The sequence below is a fragment of the Tursiops truncatus genome, chromosome 5 (assembly GCF_011762595.2).
Source record: "Tursiops truncatus isolate mTurTru1 chromosome 5, mTurTru1.mat.Y, whole genome shotgun sequence".
In the NCBI taxonomy this organism is placed as follows: Eukaryota; Metazoa; Chordata; class Mammalia; order Artiodactyla; family Delphinidae; genus Tursiops; species Tursiops truncatus.
Window position 1 is genome coordinate 114349611 of NC_047038.1, and position 26156 is coordinate 114375766.

Sequence of the window (26156 nt, forward strand, 5' to 3'; positions counted from 1 at the left end):
TGAATTTTATTTTTTTATACAGCAGGTTCTTATTAGTTATCTATTTTATACATTAGTGTATATGTGTCAATCCCAATCTCCCAATTCATACCACCACCCCCCCCCCCAACCGTGCTTTCCTCACTTGGCGTCCATACGTTTGTTCTCTACATGTGTCTCTATTTCTGCCTTGCAAACCAGTTCATCTGTATCATTTTTCTAGATTCCACAGATATGCGTTAATATACGATATTTTTCTCTTTCTGACTTACTTCACTGTGTATGACAGTCTCTAGATGCATCCACGTCTCTACAAATGACCCAATTTCGTCCTTTTTTATGGCTGAGTTAATATTCCATTGTATACATATACCACATCTTCTTTATCCATTCGTCTGCTGATGGGCATTTAGGTTGCTTCCATGACCTGGCTGTTGTAAATAGTGCTGCAATGAACATCGGGGTGCATGTGTCTTTTTGAATTATGGTTTTCTCTGGGTATATGCCCAGTACTGGGATTGCTGGGTCATATGGTTTCTACTTTTAGTTTTTTAAGGAACCTCCATACTGTTCTCCATAGTGGCTGTATCAATTTACATTCCCACCAACAGTGCAAGAGGGTTCCCTTTTATTCACACCCTCTCCAGCATTTGTTGTTTGTAGATTTTCTGATGATGCCCATTGTAACTGGTGTGAGGTGATACCTCATTGTAGTTTTGATTTGCATTTCTCTAATAATTAGTGATGTTGAGCAGCTTTTCATGTGCCTCTTGGCCATCTGTATGTCTTCTTTGGAGACATGTCTATTTAGGTCTTCTGCCCATTTTTGGATTGGGTTGTTTTTTTAATATTGTAGACAGTATCCTTTAAAGACCAACATTTAGAGATCCATAAATGCCACTACCCTCAATTAGGGCTATTCAGTTCAGATTTCCTAAGGAAATGAATAAAACTTTAACACATTAAAATGAGCGTATGTAAGCACTGCTATAAAATTAAAGCACACACCTTAAGTCTACTATATGAATACAAAATACCCTAAATTTTTAAAAAAATGTTTGCTATTGGAAAATTTTCCATTATCTTTTTTCTCCAAGGTTACATTAATATTTAAAAGACTTAAGTTAAAATTACATTTTATTAGTTTTACCTGTATATTTTCCCAATAGAATATAATCTTCCCAAGAGAATAATATAGAGAGCCTTACTCAATTAACTATTAAATGAAATATTCTGGGTAACAATAGACAGTGACCCTGGTCACCTGTGTAAACATCCAGCCTCTTTCTAAGCTGGTTTTAGGGACCATCCCTTCCCCCTATTTAAGCCCTCCTATTCCTCAACTGGAAATTGAGGAAATCAACTGGAAACTGGGTTCCAATTTTGAGTCCACTCCAACCACCAATTCCTCTTTTAAAACAGTTGGGTTGAGCTTAGTTACCATTTTTCCTTCCCTTAACTAGCAGTGTAAATAAAAACTTGGCTTTACTTTATTCTGGATAGACATACAAGAGCGATATCCTAATTGACCTGGGAAACACAAATGCCTCACACATTGGCTAAACCACAATGCTAAATTTAATATTGTTTCTTTCATGCTTTTTTTCAAGTGTTTCCCTGTACACATGTTCCCATGTCCCTGAGCTCTGAAGGGCTGGCACTAGGTTCCTTTTGTATTTCCACTCTCAACCTCCTCCCACCTCCTCCACTCCCTCCTCCAACACCACACACACACACACACACACACAAATTAGGCTGTGTTTTCTTCCTCTTGAAATCACCACTTCCTTTGTGAGCTCCGTAAAGTTTTCTTTGGCCTTATATTTTCCCAATTATTTCCTCCAAAATAAAGCCACCACTCAAGAATGATAGCTCTTTTCATGGAAGGAACAACCATTCCTCACGTTTTGCATATATTAGATCCATAATTGTTATTTTAAGAATCCAAGGCTATAAAGAAGTCAATTTGGGGGGAACACAAAACAAACCAAATTACTCCAAAAATAGCCATGAACACTGCATTTTGCTTGACACTGATGGCAGCAATCCCACTTTTTAAAAGCAAGCAGTAGTAGTAATACTATAGAAATCACCCTTACAAATAAAAATCCCAATTATGTGTGGGCAAATGAAAACAACTGATAGAAATCTGAGACGAAAAAATCCAATTAAGGAAAAAAGATAACGTCCTAAGGAAAAAAGCAAATAAAAATCAAATGAGAAAAGAAAATTACAGCAATGGAAAGAAAAGACCACTTAAGGATTATAAAAGTTATATTTATTCACGATGCTACATTTATTGCATTCCCTTAGAAAAATGGAGACTATTTATGTACCCAATTTGCACATATAAAACTTTATACAAATTATGTGTAGCACATAAAGGCCTCTGGTACAGCTAAAATCCTGACACTACAATTTGGGTAATCCTGCTTCAGGGTCTCCAGTTTATCAAGTCTGTCCACAGAAAATAAAAACTGGAATTATAGTCAGTCTTGCTGCTCACACTTAGAAATTATTTTAAATATAATAAAATAAAACGTTCAATTACTCTAAAACCCAAAAAAGTAAACTGGAAGGGGATATATTTTACCAATTTCATTTTAACAGTATGACAAATTCACACCTTATTTTGGCTAGGTCTTTTTAAAAAAAAAAAAATCACCTTAGTTTTGACATTATTTCTAAGCTGTGGCTGCTTCAGAAGGTAATTTGTCAAAAATATTTACCGAACAATTAAAAAAAGTAATAATAATATTCCTTTTACAAAATGGTACAACAACACCTTAAGGAACCAGAAAATACTAAATGTCTTTGGCTATGTAACTAAAAGGCCATTCTTCCAAACAAAATAGGGCATATTCACCTCAGAACCAACTACAGAAACAGAAAGCGTAACAGAAATATGCATAGAATTTAATGAGAATTTGTCTTGCCTTTTTTTCCCATTCTACCCATATAATAAGCAAGGAGAATGCAATTTACATAATCTTCCCAGATGAGACTCAATAGCACTACAAAGATACCCAAACTTCTGCAAAGGCAAAGTGAATTAAAACAATTACACAACTAAGTGAAGACTGAAGGGACAAATGTTATTTGCAATTTTCTGTTTTTTAACTTGTTTGCTTCTTTTTAAGCCTTACAAGTGTAGAAATTATAGCTGATAAACAAAAGTCACAAGCCTCACAAATGGAACTATAATATAAAAATAAATCAAATGAAACATTTATTAATAAATGAAGCCTATTTTATTACTTCAAGTGTTAATGATAAAAAATTTTCAGCACAGCTGTTGCATTTAAAAAAGTGAAACTACATACTATGTTTCTAGCTTGGTAAACAGATGAACCTGATGTCTTTGAATGACATAACAATTGAGCATTGTACAGTACATCTTATGAAGACCCGTAAATTAAAGAACTACTGGTTTAAAGTTAGTGATTATGAAACAATTATGTATTCATAGTTTCAGCTTCTTTTTTCTTCCTCGGCCATCAGGTGCTCCATCCATTTTACGTTTCTGGGTCTACAAACAAACAGAAGGATTATCTTCATCACAAGAGTAATATTAACATGAAATACATTGGAAGACTCATGATAGCAATTTATTAATAACTGCCACTTAGTAACAGGTATTACTTTTCTTAACCAGAATAACCTTAATTCTCCAAATAATCTTATCTACATATTTTACTAACATAAATACCTTAATGCTAATAATGAAGTAAATGAGTAATTCACAATTAGCAATAGTAAATCAATACACCAAACAAATGTATAACATGCCCTCTCATCAAAAGAAAGCAGTAATGAGAAATACTTTGTGAGTAAACTAGACTTTCCTGATACGTTCACTTACGCATGACTATATAAATTATTATTAGATAACAGAATTAGATAACATTATTAGATGACTTTTTTTCTTATAATTCTTGCCTTCACATTGCTAAGATATCATTGGTACAATAAATCAAAGTTTAGAAGTGAACAGTAAAGGTTGTAAAGGCCACTGCCTTCCTAATATTTCTTTACATATTCTAAAATTATAATGTGTACTCTCAACATCAAGTGTAGGCTCTTGCCATTCACAAGACAGACCTTCCCATATTCTCACAAATCCCCATACTGTGAACTACCATCATAACATGATTTTCCCCACACAATGCAATCAAGTTTAATTTATACTTTTAAAGCAATCCAAGGCCATACTACTTACCAAAAAAAAAAAAAAACTAACACATCAGTGATAGCCAAGTAATGTTCAAATTCTTGAAAAAAGTTAAGTTCCCCAAGAAAATATTTACATTTTCATGAGTACTTACTGAAGGTTTTGGTCCTCTTTTCTTTTTCTCTGCCTTCTCCTTTTCTTCTAGTTCCATGTTTTCTCTTTCAATCAAGGTAATTAAAGTGTTACACCTCCTCTGGAGCTCCTGAGTTACAAACATAAATTTACATGGTAAACTTGTATTCTCCATCCATAAGTTTTCATGATTACAATTTCAAAACCAAAGGTATGTTTTAACAGTGTAATATCACTTATATACCCCCAATAGACAAAATTTTAAAAAGCAAAAGGAACTGGTAATTTTCATACACAATCCATGCTAGGAGGATAAAAAAAGGTATCTGTAAACTTTTCACTTCATTATTTAAGGCCATACTGTTGTGTATTTTTCATAAATCCTTCCTTCACTTAGGAACTGAAGCAGTGAAAATGAACATCTCTTAATATATGCAATTCTGCTACATAGTGTCTATGCCTGAAAACTGTCGTCTACCTCCAAAACTTAAAATTAACAGAGCACATATTTGAGGGTCAAAATCAACTAAAACTTAATAAGAGGTATATATAATCTTTCCCTTAAACGCATTACCACTAGAATTGTGGTAGACGGTGTACCACCTGCCGTCTTTCCCAGTTCGGGAAAAATAGTCATAGAAATCTATGATGAGTTTTACCTCATCTCTCCTTAGCAGTCTACACAGGCTCCAGAAAGGATTTTAAATTATAGTGTAGAAATAGTAAATACCCCTTAAGAAAACAGGAGTCCATTTGTATCATTGCTGGCTACCTACTGAGTAAAATTGTTTTTTTCCTCTCCTCGTCGTAACATTCTACACAAATGGTCACGATAAAATCATTTAAAAATATTATTGTATAGGACACAACCATATAAGGTTTGGAAATATTTGCAATAGTATATATAGAGAGAAGGTAGTACACTGCCTTTATTACCTTTAACAGGTACACTGAGATACACATGCCAGAATGTGTTACAGATGTACTATGGCATGAATCTTCTTGGCTCTTAGAGAAGGATTATGCCTCAACTGTTTATCACAAGGGGCCATACGCATATTATCATTTTGTATGTGTGCCTTAACATGAAACACATTAGGAAATAACACGCAGTTTTAGACCATGGTATTGTACTAGTAAATCAATGTGACACTGCATCTTGTTTCACTCACCACAAAATCACTTATTAAAATTGTTCCTACTTTAAAAGACGTAATACAGAGCTTATAGCAACTGAATGTGTCTCCTCTAACTATGTATTTACAATGCATTTATAGTGCAACATTTCCCAAACTAGGGTTTCATAAAACAGTAGCCTCTGTTGATGTTTACTGAAAAAAACCCCTTCAGTGGTCACATTTAAAGACTAAACACTATCCTCCATCTTGAAGAGTGACAATGTATTTTAAATATACTGAGGTAAATCCTACTATAAAGTTGTTTAAACTTTGCTATCCTAGTACATCTCAAAATTAAGACTACAGAATTGTTTTGGCATTATCATCATCCTGAAGAACACAAGATGAAGCTAAAAACTCAAAGGTGGTAAAATACAGTAAGTCAGACAGAGAAAGAGACATATCATATGATATATGCGAAATCTAAAAAAACATGATACAAATGAACTTATTTACAAAACAGAAGCAGACTCAAAGGCTTAGAGAACGAACTTATGGTTACCGGGGGGAAGCGGGTATATTAGGGAGTATATGAGGGAAGTATATTAGGGAGTTTGGGATTGACATGTACACACCGCTGTATTTAAAATGGATAACCAACAAGAACCCACTGTATAGCACAGGGAACTCTGCTCAATATTATGTAACAACCTAAGTGGGAAAAGAATCTGAAAAAGAACAGATATATGTATAACTGAATCACTTTGCTATTATACACCTGAAACTAACACAACATTGTTAATAAACTATACTCTAATATCAAATAAAAAGTTTAAAAAATACATAAGAGAAGAGCAATTCATCAAAGCTAAACTTTTCTGAATTCTAATTTTAGGTCATTACAAATGGAACTTGCTGATCAGAAACAGGTTGATATTGGGAATAAAAACAAAACCTAGGATTAAATCAGTATAGTGTTTTACTACATTAAGCTCTTTTTAAATAACTCAAACTCAGCATTCTGATGGGCAGATGCGTGAGTACAAGTCCTTTCTTTATAGAAATGTGTTCATTTATAAAACCAAAAGTCAAATTTTAAATTGTGATCATTACATTCAGAAGTTAAAATTGATGGTGACATTTCCTACTTAGAACCTGATTAAAATTCACATAAAAAATTAGTCCTATCATATATAGTGATGTTAAAAGATGTGCTATTAAACAATAGAAAAAATAAACTTTGTAAGTTACTTATGACATTAGGTTTTTAACTGTGGATGTAACTTTCTTAAGGAACTGATTTAAACTGTAATACAAACAATATTGTAACAAAAATTTACTTCAAAGATACAGCTGAACCACAGTTTTCTCTTAATAGAATTTAAAAAGTTACCTTAAAGAACATTAAATAACCTACTTCCTTTGAACTGTCAGAGGAAGTTTAATTCTACTACATTACAGAAAAAGGCCCCCAGTACTCACCATTGCAGTTCTGGACTTTAGAAACCAGTCAAATCTGAACTGAGGAGAGTTGCGAATACACTGTCGCAATTCATCATAAACATTTTCTTTGTCAAATCCAAGCTTGTGAAGCATACAGATCAGAAAACGATCCTCTTCTTCAGTGTAGTTTTTTCCTTTGTTAGTACCATAAGATATTCTCAGCTGATGAAAAGGTGCTTTGTACCGTCCAATCTATGAAAATCAGATTTTATATTATATAAAATACAAATCCTATATAATCTATGTTTCAAACTCGGCTTTAGTAAAGTTAGCTATAAATGTTGTATTTCACATCAACTTTCTATCCAAAGTCAGTTACGTTGTAATCTTTGTTCTAAACCAACTTCAGTCTTTATTATTTTAAAAAGAAATACAGACTCAGACTTTCTGGTATAACACACAGCAAAGAGCCAATCATAGTGACTCTGACGCAGATATATCAACTGAAATACTGAGGTAAATTCTGTTGAGAACACCTATAATGTTTGAATGCTGTCCTTTGAAAAAAAATTTTATATCATCATTTCTTTTCCTTTTTAAAAGTTACTTTAAACTCTCATATTACTGAGAGGAGTTATTTTACTATCATATTTATTAATATTCAAAGTACCTTCGTGTCAAGTGCTTTTTTGATACTAATTCTTCTTTGAATTCTTGCCTCTCCCCTTTCAATCTGAGCCATAATCTTCTCTATGTCCTGCAGCTCATTGCATCTTTCCCAGAACACAGCTGTAGGAATAAGAGTTGGGCAGATGAGATAGGTGGGGGAAGGGCAGAAAGATAAATAACTTCTTGTTGTAAGTGCTCTATTTTACTTGCTAAGGATTAAGAAATGTTTCCATTTTCCCCACATCTAACACTAGTAAGTCACGTAATTATTTCTCAGTTTCCTTAACTATGAAGAAACCAGGAAGATAAGCTGGATGATTATAGGAAGTATCCCCCAATTCTTAGTTGTGTCTATTCTGAAGCTCTGGGTGGACCACCAGAGCTATACCCACCTGACAATCTGACTGGCTCCAGGAGACACAGAAACACATAACACTTGAAAACTTATGAAAGACAATGAAATAAAAATGAAGGCACTATTATTCAGTGACCTATTCTTGTTTCCTTGGCTACAGCTAGTGAACAGGGGTAAAAAAAAAAAATTAACGATGCCATTTTAAAGAAGGGGAGATTTTCCAATTCAATTTTTAAAAAACACAAAACAAAACAAGGCACTAGGGCTTCCCTGGTGGCACAGTGGTTAAAATTCCGCCTGCCAATGCAGGGGACACAGGTTCGAGCCCTGGTCTGGGAAGATCCCACAGGCCGCGGAGTAACTAAGCCCGTGCACCACAACTACTGAGCCTGCGCTCTAGAGCCCGGGAGCCACGACTACTGAGCCCACGTGCCACAACTACTGAAGCCCGCACACCTAGAGCCTGTGCTCCACAACCAGAGAAGCCACCGCAATGAGAAGCCTGCGCACCGCAACAAAGAGTAGCCCCTGCTCACCACAACTAGAGAAAGCCTGCACGTGGCAACGAAGACCCAACGCAGCCAAAAATAAATAAATAAATAAAATTTATTTAAAAAAAAAAAACAAGGCACTAAGTTGTGGTGAAATTAAGCTTATCAAAACAGTATTCAGAGTAAGAAAATCTGAACTTTCCAACAGCTCTCCAGAAGCCTGAGAACATTCTTATACCTATTAAAATAATATGAGAATTACCTGAGTATTCAATGACTTCTTCTGGAGTTTTTCCTTCTACTTCTCTTGCTATATTTTCAATATCATCACGACCCCACTTCTCATTGGCTTTGATAAACTGGTTAAAATCTCTCTTATTCCAATTGGTAAATCCCTTCAAAGCGATGGAAACAAAACATACAATCACAGCACACTGAACTTGGGAGAAAAGCTATTAAACTTTACCAATGCTGCTGAGTATTATAGAAAATTTTCAGTTGCTCCAAGTTTTCTTTTTAAGTTAAGTGCTTTTAAAGTAGTAGATTTTCATGTACATAGATGAGCACTTTTAGCAATACATCATATATTGCTTAGATAGCCAAGCAATTGAAGCTGAGTGGGAGAATAAAGAATGCTGCACAAAAAGGTGACATTTTCACTGAGCTTTCAAAGAGTAGAAGTTTGCCAGGAGGAATGAACATATACTAAAGGGCAAAGATATAAACCAAGTGGGAAAACAGAAGGAAAATAAGGCTTTAAAGGTAGGTTAAGGCCAGATTCTGAAAGGCCTTGACTGAAACTTAAAGGATGTTAAAAAAGTATGGAGCAGAGATTTGTCATTGAGAATTATAACTTAGTAGCAACGTAGAAGATTCACAGGAAAGGGAAGATGGGAGTGCTGGAAGAATGGTGATCAAAAGGATACCCATTCTACCAAGGCTGGTGCAAATCCATAATCTTCTCTACCACCTCAACAACTAATGACAATCAAAATGTAGCAAACACCATATGCCCATGCTTTATGATCACCAATTATTCCATTTTTGAAATCAAAAAAATGTACTTCCTTTATATATTCCAACACAGCCTAAGACAGCACCTTACAAAATAATGTTACTAAATTCTGTGTTGACTGAAGGCTATACCTGTGTTAGAAGCTTCTCTTTTTCCTCTAATTCTTCATCATTAAGGGGTTCAGCTTCATCAATTTTAAGCTGTTCTTCTTTTTGTGCCTGTGCTGCATTTGGTAGGTCAGGATTTCGAGGCACCTAAAAATATTTTTTTTTTCCTATGTCATCAGTCAATATATTTTAGGAAGTATGCAATCAACTAAACTCTTAACCAAGTACATGACATTTCACAAATTTTTCACAATTTTTAATCCAGCCATGAAAGAAAACATATTGATATTCTGCATTTATTAAGTTAAAAACAAACCAGATTAGGGACTTCCCTGGTGGCCAAGTGGGTAGGACTCCACGCTCCCAACGCAGAGGGCCCGGGTTCGATCCCTGGTCAGGGAACTAGATCCCGCATGCATGCCGCAACTAAGAAGTGCGCATGCCGCAACTAAGAAGTGCACATGCTGCAACTAAAGATCCCACAAGCCACAATGAGGATCCCACATGCTGCAACTAAGACCCGGCACAGCCAAATAAATAAATAAATATTTTAAAAAACAAAACAAAAAACCAGGTTAGTTACGAACAAAGTGTTACTTCTTCTACCTTGTACCCAATCGTTTTTCTGTAATATAGAATTTCTTTTTCCAATAATTCAAATAGACGTGGAGGAAAGAACTGGAAATCCTGAACATTAGGTTGTTTTGGAGGTCGAGGAGCCTAAAAACAAAAAGTATTCTTCATAAGAAAGCAACTATTTTGCTTTAAATCTATCTATAACCTTTATTCATTCTATAAAATCATGACAGCCAATTCTCCAAGCAACTGAATGCATCTTCCACTAAAACTGAACAAACATTAATCAAATTTTAAATGCTTACATTCAAAATTAATCTTTAGAAAACTTTTAACAAAAGCTGAAGGAGGTGTACTGTAAGAAACCATAAAATCTAATTCTCAATCTGATTTTATCTCAAGAGTATAAGAAGAAAAATGATTTACAGTTCCAATATTTTTAGACATTTGTGCTCTGTCAACTCACCTTGGGTGCTTTAGGTTCACTGACACGAAGAGCTTCCCTGAAATAGGCATCAACAGCATAGTTGGCTTTTCTTTCTCGTTTAGGTGGTTCAATCCACTCTGTGAATGCAATCTAGCACATGGGAAACAATTCAAATCACCAACTTTATTATGTAGTCGCAAATCCTACATGAATGCAACTCCAGCTATGTACATCACTACGACTGTTATTTATAAATGCAAAGATATTCATAAAATTCTAGACTACAAGCTCTATGAGGCTAGGGACTATGCAATTAACACACAGGAGGTCTAGTGAAGAGCATAGGCATTCAGTAAGTATTTCCTGACCAAATGAATACTAGGTGAAAAACAATGCTACAGAAGGTTTAGAACCCCAATTAGGAGACAAATGTAGATATATATTTAGCCTAGAAAAAATTCAGAGGATGTACATGCCTAAACATTAAAAGGGAAAGCACTAGGTAGAATTTTTTTTTCTTCTACCCTGTAGGTATTTTCTAATTTCACTATATAACAGCAAGTATTACTTATGAAATAAGAAGTTATTCCCTTTAATTATTACCAGCCAATTCTGCTGTTTAAAAAAAAAAAGTCTAATAAGGTTGTGACGATTTTTTTTGGCAAGTTTTAATTTTCAAATATCCCAAATTACTATAATCACCCCACACAACATCGTGCACTGTAACAGTATACATAAACTTTTTAAACATTTCACTTTACCAACTGAAAATGTCGCATTAAATTTAACACAAAAATGAAAATAATTTAGTTGTGAGTAAACAGAAATGACTGCTGTTTGAGACAAGGCATTACACCTAACACTTAAATTCCAAGTTTCAAGTAAAATATTAAGTCTTCACGTAACCAAAATCTCTTTCTAAATTACCTTTTGTTTTTCTCTATAATCTTCTCCTTCAAAGTTATAAACACTCGACTCTGTATCCATTGTAAAGTTTCTAAGTGAGCTTTCACCCATCTTGGAGAGCTTTTCATTCATCTCTGCAGTCTAGGAAACAAAAGAAACATCCTATTAAATGGAGAATTTAAAAAGCATGAGAACTATAGTCAAAATAAATTAGGCTTTATACTACATAAAAACTTCTTTCTGTGGAAGTCAGATTACCGATAACTCACATAACCATTTCCTCAAACAGTTCTGGTTTAAAATATTTTACATATTAAACATATCATTTAATCTGCATCTCACCTTCTTTGCACCTCTTTCCAAAATACCATCAATATCCTCATCAGTAATCTCGCTTTCCTTTGAAGCAAATACATGTGTTGCCCCATGCCTTATCATTTGAAGCATTTCATCTTTCCCAATTTTGTTCAGATTCTGATCCACAAGTCTTCCTGAAAAAAAGGTTTTATTGTGTAATGTTAATCAAACAAACTTTAGGTTACTGGATATTTGGAATTTTAAATGTTAGATGTAATACCACATAATTTTGCCTCAAACGTCAATCATTTCTGTTTATTCTCATCTGATAATTTTCATTTTTATATAAAATACCAAATTCTAATCTGTAAACTCTGAAATATTTCTAAACTTTACATATTACATAATGAAGCCTACCGAATGCCACTTCAATAAAATATATTCTTGTACGGTGAAAATGACAGTAACTTGGGATATCTGAAAATCAAAATTATTACCATAACTTTAAGTATCAAAAGGTGAGAGTATTATAAACACAAGAAGTTTCTGATACGCAGAAACTGATTAGTATTATTACTAATGCTCCCAAATCAGCTTGTTCTACTTACAAAAGTATAAAAACCTTCATATTGCCAAACTTCAAGAGCCACTCACATATACTTCTTCTATTTTAATTTTTCTACTTCAACCAACTTGTAATGAGTAGGTAAAGATACAAGCTGTTTTCTGGGACCTTACATACTTGTATCATGGTTTTGGATCCCTAATAGAATGCACCATCAAATATGTGACTTTCAGAGTTAAAATATATCCACAGAACATGTTTCTTGAAAGCTATCTCACTGCTATCAAAATGCTCTTAAGCTTACAGAAATTACTTCCCTGTGGACTGGGAGGGAACTTTTCAGACATAAAGTACTTCTGTATATTCTCATATTTTTAGTTATACCCCTTAGTCCACAAAACAGTTAACACAGAGGCATATGCACCCAAGGCTTGTTTGACTAATATGTCTATAAATGGGATTAACAAAGCTACTAGCACAAAATTTTGCTCCAAAAGTTGCCTTAGTAAATATTAAAAAATACCCCAAAAACATTAAGTCAAAAGACTGAAAAAGCTTTTCTAAGCTGACTGTAAAAGAATTTGTATATTTTTAATCTTCAAAAAAAAAAAAAGAGAAGGGTTTCAGAGATGAAAATAATTGAGAACAAGAACCATAAGGCAGATGTATTTCTAAAAGCATGGATGAATGTGAGGGGGAAAAAAACTAGCCATTACATCACTCATGAGAAACCTGTTTGGCAGGCCCCAGAAGTCCCCAGAGACCTTCCTAATTAAACACTGCACTGTAATAGTTTATATAGCTCTTGATGCCCCGGATGAGTCACCTCCTAGCTGTGTAAACGGTAAATAAGTGACTTGCTTCTACCTCTGATGCCAACCTCCAGCTGGCATGAAGACTAAAGAAGGTAATACTCAGTATTTAAATATTTAGCACATGGCTTGGTACAAAGTAAGCTCACTATGTTAAGCAATTATTAACAAAAACAACTAATAATAAAGCAATCATGTATTGTCTTTTTTTTTAACATCTTTATTGGAGTATTAATTGCTTTACAATGGTGTGTTAGTTTCTGCTTTTTAACAAAGTGAATCAGTTATACATATGTTCCCATATCTCCTCCCTCTTGTGCCTCCCTCCCTCCCACCCTCCCTATCCCACCCCTCTAGGTGGTCACAAACCACCAAGCTCATCTCCCTGTGCTATGCGGCTGCTTCCCACTAGCTATCTATTTTACGTTTGGTAGTGTATGTATGTCCATGCCACTCTCTCACTTTGTCACAGCTTACCCTTCCCCCTCCCCATATCCTCAAGCCTATTCTCTAGTAGGTCTGTCTTTATTCCCGTCTTACCCTTAGGTTCTTCATGACCTTTTTTTTTTTTTCTTAAATTCCATATATATGTGTTAGCATACCGTATTTGTTTTTCTCTTTCTGACTTTATGTATACAGACACGTGGCTAACTCTATGGTTGGCATTAAGGGATAACAAAGAAATGTAACATTCCCTTCCTTACAAGGAAATTAGAGACTGGTTGACAAAACCAAGATACACAAATGTAATAATCAGTGGATAATACAACAGTATACCTCTTAGCTTTAGAGACAGATAAAATGCATTTGGTCATGACACAATTTGGGAAGGAAGGAAACCAACGTGGACTCAAGGTTACTGAGGGTTTGTTTTGGTTTTTACATTTTACACATCCCATCACTAACTCTATTTTAAGCTTCATGAAAATATAAATGTCTTCCTTGAAAGCTGATCTGGCATGAGAACTTGAAGTTCCCTTCAATTAATCCAAAATAAAATCCCACTTTCACCATCTAGTCCTATTTACAAAAATGTTTATTGTGTGTCTTGCTCTCACTAAATTATAAAGTCCTTGAAAGTAAGAACACTGGTTGGTTTCAGTCACCACTGTATTCTCAGCACTAAGAACAGTGCCTGACATCTGCTGGTGCTCAATAAATCGTTGTGGATTAGGAAAAAGAATTCTGAGTTTTACTGTTATCTCTTCAGTTTCCCCAGAGTAGTCAATTGAGTGTTAGTACATGTAAATCACTCATCACACCTCTATTTAATATGTACCACACTGAATGCTGGGTATTTTTATATACATTATCCCCTTTAGTCCTTAAAAATCTCTGTATCCCTATTTAACACATGAAGAAGAGGCTCAGATAGTGTAAAAGAATTGCTAACCAGCTGAGTCAATATTCAAATTTCAACCTTCCTGAGCCCAAACCCATCCTCTTAACAAAACTGAAGCTTACTTTAGTCTGGAATATAAATATTGTTGCCTGGTAGCTTGATTTAATATATGTTTAACAACAAGAATATCCTAAAAAAAAATCCAGGAAAAAAGTGTTATAAATTCAACCTAGTAAATTTTTAAAGTCCTAAGGCTCACCTTGTTGGATGACTATTGAATCCAGTCTGAGTTTCATCTCAGCACGTTCCACTATTCTTTCTTCTACAGTGTTATCCGTTATGAAGCGGAACACTCTGACTGTCTTGGTTTGTCCAATTCTATGGGCTCGATCCTAGAAAAATAACCAGGTTACTTTGAATCCAGTTGAAAATTCACATAAATAACATTTGAATGTGTACACTGAGAAACAAAATGAAAATATTCTCATGTACAAAATAGTTTTAAAAATACGAAACAAAACAACTATAACGGATTCATATTCCATTAACATTTCTTAAATTCTCAGTTTCAATCAAATTAACTGGTTATCTCACAAGAAAATCTTTTAGGAGGTATAGAACACGTCATAGTTGCTGAATCTGTGAGAAACTACTGTATTAATTTGTCTAGGTTATACGGAAATAAAATATACATAATGTCTCCAGACAAGACAGACACAATTATAATCTTCAAGTCTGATGATAAAAGTTTTTAAAAAAATCTTTTTTTCTTACGTTTAAATTCAAAATGCTTTTCTACCTAAATCAAATCTAAATTTTCATTGCAATTAGGGGAAAAAGTGACATGAATAAACAATCTCCACAAACAATATAAAAATCCTAGGGGCTTCCCTGGTGGCGCAGTGGTTGAGAGTCTGCCTGCCAATGCAGGGGACACAGGTTCGTGCCCCGGTCTGGGAAGATCCCACATGCCGCAGAGCGGCTGGGCCCGTGAGCCATGGCCGCTGAGCCTGTGCGTCCGGAGCCGCAACGGGAGAGGCCACAACAGTGAGAGGCCCGCGTACCGGAAAAAAAAAAAAAAAAAATCCTAGTCTTTAAATAGTGCCCAATTAACTACATATAAGTAATCAAATTAATTTGAATTCCATTTTCTGTTTAACTTCTGGTAAGTTCACAAAACACATCTTACAAAGCACCCCTACTTCTAATTGATCAATTTCCCCAGCCACCATTACAAACAGTCACAGGATGAAAGTGGCCAACACCAAAGATGTAAATAACACAGGTCAAATTATTAGCAATATCAAACTTTAGAACTTTTAAGTTTTCATATTAATCTATAGCCCATAAATTTTCTCAACATAAGAATGATTAGAGACTGTCATACGGAGTGAAGTAAGTCAGAAAGAGAAAAACAAATATCGTATATTAACACATGTATGTGGAACCTAGAAAAATGGTACAGATGAACCGGTTTGCAGGGCGGAAGTTGACACACAGATGTAGAGAACAAATGTATGGACACCAAGGGGGGGAAACCGTGGTGGGGTGGGGATGGTGGTGTGATGAATTGGGCAATTGGGATTGACATGTATACACTGATGTATATAAAATGGATGACTGATAAGAATCTGAAGTATAAAAAAACAAAACAACTAATACTAAACTTTCTTTGGGTTATTTGTAATGGAAGTATGTTAACATAAATGTTTCAGACATTACATGAAATTTCTAAAAATCTTATATGTTCTGGTATAATGTTATAAGTCATAATTCTAGTTATTACTTTAAAATGTATATCTCAGAAATAACTAAAAAAAAGAATGATCCTCTTGGGATTTCCCTGGTGGCAGAGTGGTTAAGAATCAGCCTGCCAATGTAGGGGACACAGGTTCAAGCCCTGGTCCGGGAAGATCCCACATGCCACGGAGCAACTAAGCCCGTGCGCCACAACTACTGAGCCTGTGCTCTGGAGCCTGCAAGCCACAACTACTGAGCCCACACACCTCAACTACTGAAGCCCACACGCCTAGTGCCTGATCTCCTCAACAAAGACGAGCCACCGCAATGAGAAGCGCGCACACCGCAACGAAGAGCAGCCCCTGTTCGCCACAACTAGAGAAAGCCCGCACACAGCAAGAAAGACCCAACGCAGCCAAAAATAAATAATAAAATAAAATTAATTAAAAAAAAAAAACGAATGATCCTCTTGATCTGGCCAAGATAGTCCCACACATGGGCCTGAAATTTTAAACATCTAATGTGGCAGGCAGGTTAGCAGCTCCCCAAACCCACTACCCCTTCCTCCTGGGACACAACTATACTATCATTTACCAACTCCCTTGCAGTAAGTTATGCTATGTGATTGAGTGCTGGCTAATGAATGTGGGGTCACTTTCAGTTCTGCCCCATAAAAAAATTTCCTGGGCAATTCTCAGCTTTCTCTCCTCCCCTTTCTACCAAAAAGATGCAGATATAATAGGACTCTAAGGTCCTAAGATATGGCAAAGATGTAAGATGGAAATACCCTGATTTAGATGGAAGATCACCAGCAAAATACCCTCACTGTACTATGAGGTCAGAGAAAATACAATTCTACGGGATTAAGTCACTGACATTTGTAGACTGTTTATCAGTTTACTTTAAAACGTCTGTTAGGCACAGAATATATTTATCTCTTACCATAGCCTGAAGATCTACTTGGGGATTCCAATCCGAGTCATACAAAATTACTACATCAGCAGTAGCAAGATTGATGCCAAGACCACCAGCACGTGTGCTTAACATGAAAACAAACTTTGTGCTGTTTGGTTCATTGTATGCATTGATGGACTCCTATAGACACAAAATAAATGTCAGAAAATTATTTTATCTGATAATTTTTTGATCTCCCCTCCCCAGATTTTACTTACTTGTCTCTCATCATGAGGTGTCTGCCCATCCAATCTACAGTAGTCATAATTTCTCCACATGCAATAATCTTCCAAAATATCCAATACCCTCGTCATCTGACTGAAGATTAGTACTCGTGAACCTGTCAGCAAACATTAACAGCCCATTATCAGAAGCTTCAAAAGTAAAAAGAAAAAAAAAAATTATTTAAATTTAAGGCTAACCAAAACCAAGACTAACCAATTACTCCTTAATTCCAGGTTACGTAGTTAGTTACAAGAAAAAAACTGTACATTATTTATTATCCAAGTTAGTCACTCCCCACATTATTCCCATCAATGCACAAATAGAAAAGGGTAGTATTTACACAACACACTGAAGGCAAGTGTTTTTGTAAACAGAAAAGGGTATTTACACCTCTGGCCTGGGAGGTCTTGCCATCCCAAAGGCTGAGAGAATCACTATCTTTTTATCCCACATACTTAAAAATAACCCTCCACCACAGCTCCTCCCTGTGCACAGCCCGACACATCTCCGAACACACACCCAACACCCTGGTCTCATTCTAGTTCTCCATACCCAATCCAGATGGAAGGACCATAAATATGCGCCTCACATCTAGACCATCACCCTTCACTTATGCCGTGACTCAAATTATCCAACTGCATTTCTTCAGCCAGCTGCACACCACCTTCAATAGGACTTACGAAGACAAAGGGATCCTTTTAAAAAATAATGATTACGAAACTATCTTCTCTTAGAAGCTGAGGCTCATAATCTGCTCTTGTCCACCCTCCCACATCCTAAATGCATACGGACGTTCAGTAGTCTCCTAGCAAGTTCCTGCCACTCCTCCCCATGTATTCAATTTCTTCAATTACTAAGCTTTTAAGGAAAACTATTTATTTATTTATTTATCTATCTATCTTTATTTATTTATTTAGCAACAGGGTCCCGGTTTACTCTGCCTTGGAAGGGTGGTCCCTGAGAGTGGCAGGTGCCACCCTGTCCTGGGAGGTGGGAGGGCCCGAGGGCCGGTTAAGGCCAGTGGCGGGAGAAGCGGGGAATACTGCCCCTAGAATGCAGTGAGGCCAGGCTGAGGCCCAAGGAAAGCATTTTACAAAATACATTTTAGAAAAAGGTATAAAAAGAAAAAAGTAAACCAATTCACTGGCAACTCTTACAATGTTTTCAACAGTCAATATGAGGAAATTCATCTACTGGTACAATTTTCATTCTTACCAAAATATACAGAGAAACACAAATGGAGAAACTTTAAATCTGGCTGTATACTTCGTATTACAGAATGAATAATTTGTCTATGAAATGCCTTGATGTCTGGGATTTGGTTCAAAACGTTCTCAGAGATGGAAAGTAGGTACGATGTAGATGAAAACAAGTTTTGCCATGAATTTATAACTGTTGAAGCTGGCTTCCTACTAAATTCTCTCTACATTCTTGTAATTTAAATACATCTGTACACATACTCAGTTTCATATTAAAAGCCAATGTGTTACAAACAAAACCGCTTTGGGTCCGTGCACATGTCATTTAATTAAATTAAAAATCCACACAAACAGCTAAGAAAAAATACCATGAACACAACACCACTGTCTACCAAAGGCTCTGGGAACTACATATGGGTGAGAAGAGCATTCTTGGCATTTTATAACAAAAAGTTGACATTTCTAGGAAAGCATGTATAAAATAAGAAAGAACTCTCCCCCAAATCCAGGGAGTGTGGCTACCCTAACTACTGATCACTTTCTAAAAGATTTAAGGCTTAAAATAGGAGGGCGGGGGGGAAGCTCAGATAATGGACAGAAGTTTTTAAATGTCCCACACTTCAACTTTAGAAAGTGCCAGAGTAGTCATTTCATAGGGTAGGATGGCTCCTTCATCTTAACATCAGAATCTTAAGATTCTGTCTTAAGACAGTTTCCATTACTTCTCCATTTGATACCAGTAACGTAAGTACCTTGTTCTTTTAATTTAGGGAGCAGTTTGTCTAACACCACCATTTTGCCACTGTTGGTAACTAGATGCATGTCCGTTGTGTAAGGTGGACCAGGTTCAGCTCCGTCAAAGAGATATGGGTGATTACAGCATTTCCTCAACTGCATCAGGATGTTCAGTAGCCTCATTTTGTCCATCTTCCCTGCAGAGTTTAGTATATCTATATCCTTCATTAATATACGAGTATACCTAGTGAGAAGAAAAACATTTCAAGAGGGCTCAAATGTTCCTGGGACGAGTCTCTGCCACTTTACATCCTCAATCCCATCTCAACCCAAAATACCTGTAAGAAACAACCCATCAACTTCTAAGGTGTAGTTAGGAGTCTATCACCTATAACCTCTTTCTTCTTCTGTTTCTCTTTATTCCCCCCAGTGTTCTAATGTGTACCATTAATGCTTTGGGCCTTGAGGCCCGAAAGAGTAAATTCGTCTCCTTGGGATGAATTGAAATGAAACAGTATGATACAACATTTTTAAGTAATAAAGCAAAACTTAAAAGACCAGTTTTAAACATAATTTTTTTGTGTGTATGTGGTACGCGGGCCTCTCACTGTTGTGGCCTCTCCCGTTGCAGAGCACAGGCTCCCGACACGCAGGCTCAGCGGCCATGGCTCACGGGCCCAGCCGCTCCACAGCATGTGGGATCTTCCCGGACCGGGGCACGAACCCGTGTCCCCTGCATCGGCAGGCGGACTCTCAACCACTGTGCCACCAGGGAAGCCCTAAACATAATTTCAATTCGTAGTCTTTTCCAACAGAAGAGTGCCACTATTCCATTATAATTCAACGTAGCTAGTGTAGCATTTGGGTAAGAACATTAAGAGCTAAGAAGGGAGAAAGAATCATGAGAGCATAAAGCATATGATGATGATAAAATGAATACAACGCGATTTAAATATAAGTAAAAGTGTACAGGCTGGGGGAAGAGAAGGGATCAGTTAAGCTAAGGCTGGATTATGAAAAGCCTTGACTGTATACACTAAGAAGTTAGACATTATTCTAAAGGAAAGAGCAATCTGTCCAAATACCAAATATTCAGCACCTTGAACCCACTGAGCAAAGTAACATAAACAATGAAAGCAATCTATGCTTAACAACTCCAATTATGGGGCACGAAATACTCAAGGCACCCACAATTCTGACTGATATAAAGTTCCTCAATATGACTATAACTAAAAAAGATTTGTCTTCCCTCAGCATTGACTCATGTCTTAATTCTGTATTTTAGAACTATATAAGACAAGCCTAACCCTAACACCTTTCAAAATTTTTAGGATGGCCTATCTTCTACACTGGTCATCTCTTTACCAGATAACATCCCCATTTCTTTGCCTTACATCCCTTCTGTCCTTTTACCAACAACTGCAGACCCTTGCAAATACTTATCAATATAAAGTATGAAACAATATACTTGAGATGTGTTCTCTCCTGGTTATACCACATTGGCTATTTATTCCCCTCCTCTGAACACTACACTTAAGTCAGCGGTTTCCAGCCTTTTAGATTTCAGATACCCATAAAACTTTTAAAAAAAGACAAAAAGAGGAGGAAATGAAAATTAAAACCACAGTGAGGATTGGTTCAAGCTGGCGGAGTACAGGACATGCTCTCACTCCCTCTTGCAAGAGCACCAGAATCACAACTAACTGCTGATCAACGACAGGAAGACACTGGAACTCACCAAAAGATACCCCACATCCAAAGACAAAGGAGAAGCCACAATGAGACGGTAGGACGGTAGGAGGGGCAATCACAATAAAATCAAATCCCGTAACTGCTGGGTGGGTGACTCACAACCTGGAGAACACTTATACCACAGAAGTCCACCTGGAGTGAAGGTTGTGAGCCCCACGTCAGGCTTCCCAACCTGGGGGTCCAGCAACGGGAGCAGGAATTCCTAGAGAATCAGACTTTGAAGGCTACTGGGATTTGAATGCACAACTTCCACAGGACTGGGGGAAACAGAGACTCCACTCTTGGAGGGCACACACAAAGTAGTGTGTGCATCGGGACCCAGGGGAAGGAGCAGTGACCCCATAGGAGACTGAACCAGACCTACCTGCTAGTGTTGGAGGGTCTCCTGCAGAGGTGGGGGTGGCTGTGTATCACTGTGAGGACAAGGACACTGGCAGCAGAAATTTTGGGAAGTACTCTTTGACGTGAGCCCTCCCAGTGTCCGCCATTAGCCCCACCAAAGAGCCTGGGTAGACTCTAGTGTTGGCTCACCTCAGACCAAACAACCAACAGGGAGGGAACCCAGCCCCACCCATCAGCAGTCAAGCAGATTAAAGTTTTACTGAGCTCTGCCCACCAGAGCAACACCCAGCTCTACCCATCACCAGTCCCTCCCATCAGGAAACTTGCTCAAGCCTCTTAGATAGCCTCATCCACCAGAGAGCAGACAGCAGAAGCAAGAAGAACTACAATCCTGCAGCCTGTGGAACAAAAACCACATTCACAGAAAGACAGACAAGATGAAAAGGCAGAGGGCTATGTATATGTACCAGATGAAGCAACAAGATAAAACTCCAGAAAAACAATCAAACAAAGTGGAGATAGGAAACCTTCCAGAAAAAGAATTCAGAATAATGAGAGTGAAGATGATCCAGGACCTCAGAAAAAGAACAGAGGCAAAGATCGAGAAGATGCAAGAATGTTTAACAAAGACCTAGGAGAATTAAAGAACAAACAAACAGAGATGAACAATACAATAACTGAAATGAAAAATACACTAAAAGGAATCAATAGCAGATTAACTGAGGCAGAAGAACGGATAAGTGACCTGGAAGACAGACTGGTGGAATTCACTGCTGTGGAACAGAATAAAGAAAAAAGAATGAAAAGAAATGAAGACAGCCTAAGAGACCTCTGGGACAACATTAAACGTAACTTACATTCACATTATAGCGGTCCCAGAAGGAGAACAGAGAGAAAAGACCAGAGAAAATATCTGAAGAGATTATAGTCGGAAACTTCCCTAACATGGGAAAGTAAATGGCCACCCAAATCCAGGAAGCGCAGAGAGTTCTATACAGCATGAACCCAGGGAGAAACACACCGAGACACATAGTAACCAAATTGGCAAAAATTAAGTACAAAGAAAAATTATTGAAAGCAGCAAGGGAAAAACAACATACAAGGGAACTCCCATAAGGTTAACAGCTGATTTCTACTAGAAACTCTACAAGCCAGAAGGGAGTGGCATGACATATTTAAAGTGATGAAAGGGAAGAACCTAAAACCAAGAGTACTCTACCCAGCAAGGATCTCATTCAGATTCGATGGAGAAATCAAAAGCTTTACAGACAAGCAAAAGATAAGAGAATTCAGCACCACCAAACCAGCTCTACAATAAATACTAAAGGAACTTCTCTAAGTGGGAAACACAAAGAGAAGAAAAGGACCTACAAAAACAAACCCAAAACAATTAAGAAAATGGTAATAGGAACATACATATCGATAATTACCTTAAACGTGAACGGATTAAATGCTCCAACCAAAAGACACAGGCTCGCTGAACGGATACAAAAACAAGACCCATATGTATGCTGTCTATAAGAGACCCACTTCAGACCTAGGGACACATACAGACTGAAAGTGAGGGGATGGAAAAAGATATTCCATGCAAATGGAAATCAAAAGAAAGCTGGAGGGCTTCCCTGGTGGCGCAGTGGTTGAGAGTCCGCCTGCCAATGCAGGGGACACGGGTTCATGCCTTGGTCCGGGAAGATCCCACATGCCGCGGAGCGGCTGGGCCTGTGAGCCATGGCTGCTGAGCCTGCGCGTCCAGAGCCTGTGCTCCGCAACGGGAGAGGCCACAACAGTGAGACGCCCGCATACCGCAAAAAAAACAAATAAACAAAAAAAAAAAACAAAAAGAAAGCTGGAGTAGCAATACTCATTTCAGATAAAACAGACTTTAAAATAAAGAATGTTGCATGAGACAAGGAAGAACACTACATAATGATCAATTCAAGGGATTGATCAATCCAAGGGATCAATCCAAGAAGAAGATACAACAATTATAAATATATATACTCCTAACATAGGAGCACCTCAATACATAAGGCAACTGCTAACAGCTATAAAAGAGGAAATCGACAGTAACACAATAATAGTGAGGGGACTTTAACACCTCACTTACACCAATGGACAGATCATCCAAACAGAAAATTACTAAGGAAACACAAGCTTTAAATGACACAGCGGACCAGACAGATTTAATTGATATTTATAGGACATTCCATCCAAAAACAGATTACACTTTCTTCTCAAGTGCGCATGGAACATTCTCCAGGATAGATCACATCTTGGGTCACAAATCAAGCCTCAATAAATTTAAGAAAACTGAAATCATATCAAGCATCTTTTCTGACCACAACGCTAAGAGATTAGAAATCAATTACAAGGAAAAAAACGTAAAAAAAACACAAACACATGGAGGCTAAACAATATGTTACTAAATAACCAAGAGATCACTGAAAAAATCAAAGAGGAAATTAAAAAATACCTAGAGACAAATGACAATGAAAACATGACAATCCAAAACCTACGGGACGCAGCAAAAGCAGTTCTAAGAGGGAAGTTTATAGCAATACAAGCCTACCTCAAGAAACAAGAGAAGCCTCAAATAAACAATCTAACCTTACACCTAAAGGAACTAGAGAAAGAAGAACAACAAAACCCAAAGTTAGTATAAGGAAAGAAATCATAAAGATGAGAGCAGAAATAAATGAAATAGAAACAAAGAAAACAATAGCAAAGATCAATAAAACTAAAGGCTGGTTCTTTGAGAAGATAAACAAAATTGATAAACCATTTAGCCAGACTCATCAAGAAAAAGAGGGAGAGGACTCAAATCAATAAAGTTAGAAATGGAAAAGGAGAAGATACAACAGACACCGCAGAAATACAAAGCACCCTAAGAGACTACTACAAGCAACTCTATGCCAATAAAACGGACAATCTGGAAGAAATGGACAAATTCTTAGAAAGGTATAACCTTCCAAGACTGAACCAGGAAGAAATAGAAAATATGAACAGATCAATCTACAAGCACTGAAATTGAAACTGTGATTAAAACTCTTCCAACAAACAAAAGTCCAGGACCAGATGGCTTCACAGGTAAATTCTATCAAACATTTATACAAGAGCTAACACCCATCCTTCTCAAACTCTTCCAAAAAACTGCAGAGGAAGGAACACTCCCAAACTCATTCTATGAGGCCACCATCACCCCGATACCAGAACCAGACAAAGATACTACAAAAAAAGAAAATAACAGACCAATATCACTGATGAATATAGATGCAAAAATCCTCAACAAAATACTAGCAAACAGAATCCAGCAACACATTAAAAGGATCATACACCATGATCAAGTGGGATTTATCCCAGGGATGCAAGGATTCTTTAATACACACAAATCAATCAATGTGATACACCATATTAATAAATTGAATAAAAACCATATGATCATCTCAATAGATGCAGAAAAAGCTTTTGACAAAATTCAACACGTATTTATGATAAAAACTCTCCAGAAAGTGGGCATAGAGGGAACCTACCTCAACATAATAAAGGCCATATACGACAAACCCACAGCAAACATCATTCTCAATGGTGAAAGACAGAAAGCATTTCTTCTAAGATCAGGAACAAGACAAAGATGTCCACTCTCACCACTATTATTCAACATAGTTTTGGAAGTCCTAGCCATGGCAATCAGAGAAGAAAAAGAAATAAAAGGAATCCAAATTGGAAAAGAAGTACTAAAACTGTCACTGTTTGCAGATGACATGATAATATATAGAGAGAATCCTAAAGATGCCACCAGAAAACTACTAAAGCTAATCAATGAATTTGGTAAAGTAGCAAGATACAAAAATAATGCACAGAAACCTCTTGCATTCCGATACACTAATGATGAAAAATCTGAAAGAGAAATTAAGGAAACACTCCCATTTACCATTGCAACAAAAAGAATAAAATACCTAGGAATAAACCTACCTAGGGAGACAAAAGACCTGTATGCAGAAAACTATAAGACACTGATAAAAGAAATGAAAGATGACACAAACAGATGGAGAGATATACCATGTTCTTGGATTGGAAGAATCAACACTGTGAAAACGACTATACTACCCAAACAATCTACCGATTCAATGCAATCCCTATCAAATTACCAATGGCATTTTTTACAGAACTAAAACAAAAAATCTTAAAATTTGTATGGAGACACAAAAGACCCCGAATAGCCAAAGCAGTCTTGAGGAAAAAAAGCAGAGCTGGAAGAATCAGACTCCCTGACTTCAGATAATACAAAGCTACAGTAATCAAGACAATATGGTACCAGCTCAAAAACAGAGATACAGATCAATGGAACAGGATAGAAAGCCCAGAGATAAACCCACACACCTATGGTCAACTAATCTATGACAAAGGAGGCAAGCATGTACAATGGAGAAAAGACAGTCTCTTCAATAACTGATGCTGGGAAAAGTGGAAAGCTACATGTAAAAGAATGAAGTCAGAACACTCCCTAACACCATACACAAAAATAAACTCAAAATGGATGAGAGACCTAAATGTAAGACCGGACACTATAAAACTCTTAGAGGAAAACATAGGAAGAACACTCTTTCACATAAATCACAACAAGATCTTTTTTGACCCACCTCCTAGAGTAATGGAAATAAAAACAAAAATAAATGAATGGGACCTAATGAAACTTCAAAGCTTTTGCAAAGCAAAGGAAACTGCAAACAAGACAAAAAGACAACCCTCAGAATGGGAGTAAATATTTGCAAATGAAGCAACGGACAAAGGATTAATCTCCAAA

General features: G+C 36.7%; 1 protein-coding gene across 1 annotated transcript in view; it reads right to left on the reverse strand.

Moving 5' to 3' along the window:
• Positions 1-2240: 2240 nt before the first annotated feature.
• Positions 2241-26156, reverse strand: part of SMARCA5 (SNF2 related chromatin remodeling ATPase 5) — a 46552-nt gene continuing 22636 nt past the window's right edge. The window contains exons 11-24 of the mRNA XM_019926524.3: positions 19276-19502; positions 17318-17439; positions 17088-17240; positions 14665-14797; positions 11732-11880; positions 11411-11530; positions 10523-10633; positions 10087-10200; positions 9505-9627; positions 8621-8753; positions 7514-7632; positions 6883-7095; positions 4305-4412; positions 2241-3508 (exon numbers count right to left, since the gene is read on the reverse strand). Coding sequence (XP_019782083.1) covers positions 3443-3508; positions 4305-4412; positions 6883-7095; positions 7514-7632; positions 8621-8753; positions 9505-9627; positions 10087-10200; positions 10523-10633; positions 11411-11530; positions 11732-11880; positions 14665-14797; positions 17088-17240; positions 17318-17439; positions 19276-19502 — 1891 coding nt within the window. The 3' untranslated portion in view covers positions 2241-3442. The remainder of the gene's footprint in view (positions 3509-4304; positions 4413-6882; positions 7096-7513; positions 7633-8620; positions 8754-9504; positions 9628-10086; positions 10201-10522; positions 10634-11410; positions 11531-11731; positions 11881-14664; positions 14798-17087; positions 17241-17317; positions 17440-19275; positions 19503-26156) is intronic.